General features: G+C 37.3%; 1 protein-coding gene across 3 annotated transcripts; it reads left to right on the forward strand.

Annotated features, from left to right (window-relative positions):
- Nucleotides 1-335: 335 nt before the first annotated feature.
- Nucleotides 336-3813, forward strand: LOC114396805 (CBL-interacting protein kinase 2-like). 3 transcript variants are annotated; one of them, XM_028358975.1, is made up of 2 exons: nt 336-484; nt 1771-3813. In XM_028358975.1, exon 2 carries the CDS (start codon nt 2215-2217, stop codon nt 3601-3603), a length of 1389 nt encoding a protein of 462 aa, XP_028214776.1. In that variant the 5' UTR covers nt 336-484; nt 1771-2214; the 3' UTR covers nt 3604-3813. The 3 variants fall into 3 exon arrangements, with proteins under 3 accessions (XP_028214776.1, XP_028214778.1, XP_028214777.1); XM_028358977.1 differs by having other exon boundaries at nt 339-484; nt 1842-3813; XM_028358976.1 differs by lacking the exon at nt 336-484 and adding an exon at nt 581-599.
- Nucleotides 3814-5646: the final 1833 nt, after the last annotated feature.

A 5646-nucleotide genomic window follows, 5' to 3' on the forward strand; every position in this document is an offset into this window, starting at 1 on the left:
TATTACTCGTTCAAAGGCGTTCCCTCACATGCGCTACTAATCCACTTTCAGCTAGAAGTAGTCCATTCTAACGATATATACTTCTAAATATATATTTTATAAAAATAAGTAATATATTATATTTATGTGATGAGTGCTAATATGTTCCACTATAATATTATACTTTTAAATTTTCTAAAAAAAATTTATAACTTATTAACGTATTAATTAACAAACTAAAATGAAAATGTACCAAAAAAAAATTAAAATGAATACGTAACGTAGCAATCAGATCAAGGGGGAGGGGCCACAGAGAAGAGACAAAGAATTCAAAGTTTATAAGAATCTGCTAAGAGAGAATTCGAGTCTCCCCAAATTTTCTCATCTAACGTTAAAGTGACAACACATGTTGTTTCTCTCATTCGTTGCTGAATTCTCCTTCATCTTCTTCACTGCAATTTGCAGCCACTAACAGATAAACAATCATTCTCAAACCCCTTCACAGGTAAACACCCTTCTCAGTTTTTTTTTCTGCATCATTTTTCTGAGTTTTAAGAAGTAAAAGGATCCTTACTCTTTTTTCTGCATGAAAGTTTGAAGCTTTACTTGGTTGGCTTCAGGTTTGAGATCATTTTTTTAGAGTTTTAACTACATTTTGTTGATTATTTCTCTCTTCATACCCTTTTATGTTCTTATTTATGGGGTGGTGTTGAAGGTGTGCTATTTTCCTTCTTTTTTTTGTATGGGGGTGATGTGTGTGTGGATCGTTTATTTGTTATTACTGGTTTTGTTCTTAGTATATCTCTTGTGTAGAGGGCGTGCTATTTTTATTTTTTTTATTTATGGTGTTGATGGCGGGTGGGAATAGTTTACTTGTTATTACTGATTGACAGTTTCTTAGTTTCTTTGATCATTTTCTGTAAGTTTTTTCCTTTTGTTTTTGCTTCTACTTTGTCTCTTTTCTTCGATTGAATTGTTGTATGTGGTGATAGTTTTGCCAATCTTAAAGCGTGGATACAATTTTTCTCTGCTTCATTGCTACCCTTCAAAACAGGATGTGGCAAGGACCATTGACATGTGAAACAAACACAAAATTAGGTAGACAGGGAGGAATATTATGGAAGTTAGGCCACGATATGATGGAAAATGGAAACACATCCTTGTAGTGCTTATTTACAACCTTGTGGAATTTCCTTTCCCTCTGAAGTTCCACCAAATTCTCCCTACTTTAAGAAAATCCACATGGATATGTGAGCACTGTTTTTATTTGTTTGATTCGCTTGCTTTGGTATAAAATCACTGGTGATCACAGGTTACACGAGTCTTGTTCAAGTCTCAAGCCCATCAGTGTGTGTTGTATTGAAAAATGTCAGTGTGCTTATCTAACTAGTTGAATGATTATTTGATTAAACTGCTTGGGTGGATCTATCAAATTTTGACACCATATAGGCATGTACTTCTTTAGTTGTTCAAACCTGTTTTCTTCTTGTCTGTCTTGAACCACTTATTCCTAATAATTATAGAGGAATCTGTAATTAATCAATTGCCAATTTGTTGTCGAGTCAAATCCTGTAAATTTATGATTAAAAGTCACCTGTTGCTGTTTTGTTTTGGGATTTGATTTCCTTGTCCCTTTTCTTAGTTTGTTTTGCATACATCCAGATTGTTAAACGCTAAAATCTGAAAGATGTAAGTATTGGTGGAAAAAGATTAATTTTTACCTAGCATTTTATAATTCTTAGCTCGATTGGATTGTTTAATGTTGCCTACTAAATTTTGTCTTTTTTTCAGGTGTGCCTTCATTAAATGTTTTGCTCTTGGGAAGTTGAAAGCTAACCAGGTGCTGCTTTATTCCTTGACAGTTCTAGAAGATTTCTAAGGAGTTCATCTTCAATATTCTCCAGTGTCCTTTACCAAAACCAGGGAATGCTGAAAGATGTGGTTGAAAGTAAAGAGTTCCCTCTCTCAAGTTAATGAGGTTGTAGCTCCATCTGAGCTAGCCTTAGAAATCCTTGATGAGATTGGATGTTTAGATCACTGCCAACATCTATTATATGCTCATGTGCCTGAGGTGACTGGAAATCTAAGCAATTGTGTGATGTCAAAACGTGATGTTTGTGAAGATGGCTAAGCTTTGAGCATCTTTGGAATAGTTTACTGCTTTCTGGTCACGTAAGCACCTGTTTTTAGAATATACTTGGTAGCATTGGTTGTATGCAAAAAGAGTTACAATAAATGGAGCAGAAGGGAAGTGTGCTTATGCAAAGATATGAACTTGGGAGATTATTAGGCCAAGGAACCTTTGCTAAGGTCTACCATGCTAGGAACCTTATAACTGGCATGAGTGTGGCCATTAAGGTAATTGATAAAGAAAGGATTTTGAAAGTTGGAATGATTGATCAGATTAAGCGTGAAATTTCAGTGATGAGATTAATCAGACATCCACATGTGGTTGAGCTTTATGAGGTAATGGCCAGTAAAACCAAAATTTACTTTGTCATGGAACATGCAAAAGGTGGTGAGCTCTTCAACAAGGTAGTCAAAGGAAGGCTCAAGGTGGATGTTGCTCGGAAATATTTCCAGCAACTGATCAGTGCTGTTGACTACTGCCATAGCAGGGGTGTGTGTCATCGAGATTTAAAACCTGAAAATCTTTTGTTGGATGAAAATGAGAATTTGAAGGTATCAGACTTTGGGTTGAGTGCTCTTGCTGAATCTAAGTGCCAAGATGGATTGCTCCATACTACATGTGGTACCCCTGCCTATGCTTCTCCGGAAGTGATAAACAGAAAGGGCTATGATGGGATGAAAGCTGATATATGGTCATGTGGGGTAATCTTGTATGTTCTATTGGCTGGTCATCTTCCATTCCATGATTCAAATCTGATGGAGATGTACAGGAAAATTGGTAGAGGGGAATTCAAATTTCCTAAATGGCTTGCACCGGACGTCCGCCGGTTATTGTCCAGAATATTGGATCCAAACCCAAAGGCCAGGATATCAATGGCCAAGATTATGGAAAGTTCCTGGTTTAAAAAGGGGTTGGAGAAGCCTGCAATTACTGTGACCGAAAACGAAGAACTAGTTCCCCTGGATGCTGATGGAATATTTGAAGTGAGCGAGAATGGTGGTCCCATTGCCAAGCCAAAGCAAGAACAGGCCAAGCCATGTAATTTAAATGCTTTTGATATTATCTCCTTCTCAACTGGTTTTGATTTATCTGGTTTGTTCGAGGACACTGTTCTCAGGAAGGAGACGCGGTTCATGTCAAAGAAGCCGGCCTCAATCATAATCTCGAAGTTGGAAGAAGTTTGTAAGCAGCTTCGTTTGAAAGTAAAGAAGAAAGATGGAGGCTTGCTCAAGTTGGAAGGTTCCAAAGAAGGCAGGAAAGGGACTTTGGGTGTTGATGCTGAGATTTTTGAGATTACCCCACACTTCCATATGGTAGAACTTAGAAAGTGCAACGGTGACACCATGGAGTACCAGAAGCTTTTTAAACAGGACATAAGACCATCACTTAAGGACATTGTTTGGACCTGGCAAGGAGAACAACCACATCAAGATCAAGAGCGACAGCAACATGAAGTAGTCCAGGAAGAGCACCAACCTTCTCATAATGCTTAGTTTCATGATCAATACTTCACCCCATGGTTTTTGTATGCACTTTGCTTCTTTTGTCATTGTCTTAGTCAAGTGCTTAATTTGATAGGACTCAGAATAATTTGGCTAGTTCAGCCTCCTCTTGAATGATGGATACTTGAACCATTGTGTACCTAAATTGCAAATTTCACCAATTTGGGTGTTTTATTCCATCCTTCATGATCTTTCTTTATACTTAGTTGCTTTATATTGCTTCACATGTTTTGAACTGGCAATTTGCATTTTGAAGCTTAGGTTAGTATAACTGTGGGATATGATAGCATAGTTTTTACTTAAGAACCCCACCACAATTTCCCCGTGTTCCGTGTCTAAATGAAACTGCTTGGTTTGTGTCATGTTCATAATTTATTTATTTTTGGTTTCCTATACCAATTTGCCTATGAATTGATTTGGACCTGTTACGTTTTATATTATGCATTTTATTTTATTTAAAAGTGCATTATGAAATGCAATTGGGTGAAAGTTAAAAGTGACATCATATATTACTTTTTGACTTTTATTGGCCAATGTGTTCAAGCATGTTTGTGTCTGGGTCTCTGATTAATAGACGTGGAAGCTACAACTTGTAGATAACGCATATGTAGTGATCATATCTAACACGCTACATTAACTGCTTTATCGGGGTTATTCTGAACAACCAGTAATTTTTTATCCTTGTTTTTTCTTTGGATGAACCAACAGTCAACATAGGATACAAATCATATTTGTGTGCACCACGGATTTATTATAGAAATCAGAGTATAATATTGGTCCACCAATACAGTTTTTGGTCAACTTTTATAGATGCTCTCCCATGTAATTTTGTCAAAACTTGAGATGCATGAGTTGATTTAACTTGTGAGAAAAGTGTAATTCATTTTACTGTCTTATTTTTTTCTTCTTCTAAGTGTTTCTAAAATACACTTTTTTTCAACATTTTTAGTGAAATTTATTGTGTCCCAATTTTCAACTTGAAAGGAAGGCTCAATATGGCCCAAAACAATGGTTCACAACATGCAGGGATTTTGTTCTTGCACTTGTCATTTTTCTTCTACACCCAACAGTGAGAGTGAAAAACCAAAAATACCCTTATGTATATAGCCTATATGGATTGTCAATCCGTAAGGTCATTACGGATTGCCAACCCTCCAAGTCACAAAACCCAATCAAAACCCCTAAGCACTTCATCATGGACCTTACACAAACCACGCCCACTCCCTCCCCCTCCCTGGCCAGCACCGTCACAAGGATCTCAGTAGCCTCGCGTGACTCCGGCGTGGCAATGCCATCGAGCGGGACGAGAGGAAGGGTGATGGCCATGAAGGACACAAGGGAGGAGAGTGCTATGGGGTCCAACCTCGCCTTGGAGGCGTCGAGGGCAGAGATGGTGGCGGCAAAGTATGCGGGTGGCATGAGGGGGAGGCGCTCCGTGGCAAGGTTGGAGCAAAGGGGGACAACAGTGGTGAGGTGGTGGTGCTGCGATGTGGCGGAGTTGGTGTAGCGGTTCATGAGCTGCTAACAGAGGTCCGTGCCATCCTTGAATGGTTTCATGTGTTCATCTTCCATGCATTTGAATGGTTTGGAGAATTTTGTTCCACCGGTGGGTGTGTGGATGGGGAAGGTAAGACCATTACGGATTCGCAATCCATAAGGCCATTATGAATTCGTAATCCATAAGAATCATACGAATTGTTAATCTATATGTTTTGGAATATTTTAAAAAAGGATAATTTTATAATATTTCAAAAAGTGTTGGGTGTAGAAGATTTTCTTATGGTGTAGGAAAAAAATCCCTAACATGCACCTTTTTCCCTTGATTTAGCCCACAAACAATTCAAAGATATACTACAAAGAAACACAAATCGCTTACGGTTATATATTAACATAAGATTTCTTTTTTAAAAAAATTACTATTGATTTTAAAACTTTAAAAGTCTGGAGATAAAAATTGATGGCATAATAACTAAAATTTGATAAAATATAATATTTAAATAAGATTTTAAAAAATAAGATTGTTATTGATTTAAT

Source organism: Glycine soja, chromosome 18, assembly GCF_004193775.1.
Source record: "Glycine soja cultivar W05 chromosome 18, ASM419377v2, whole genome shotgun sequence".
In the NCBI taxonomy this organism is placed as follows: Eukaryota; Viridiplantae; Streptophyta; class Magnoliopsida; order Fabales; family Fabaceae; genus Glycine; species Glycine soja.

Bases quoted from the DNA above. Each gene is read 5' to 3' on its own strand.
- LOC114396805 (XM_028358975.1), top strand. From the start codon at position 2,215: ATGGAGCAGAAGGGAAGTGTGCTTATGCAAAGATATGAACTTGGGAGA.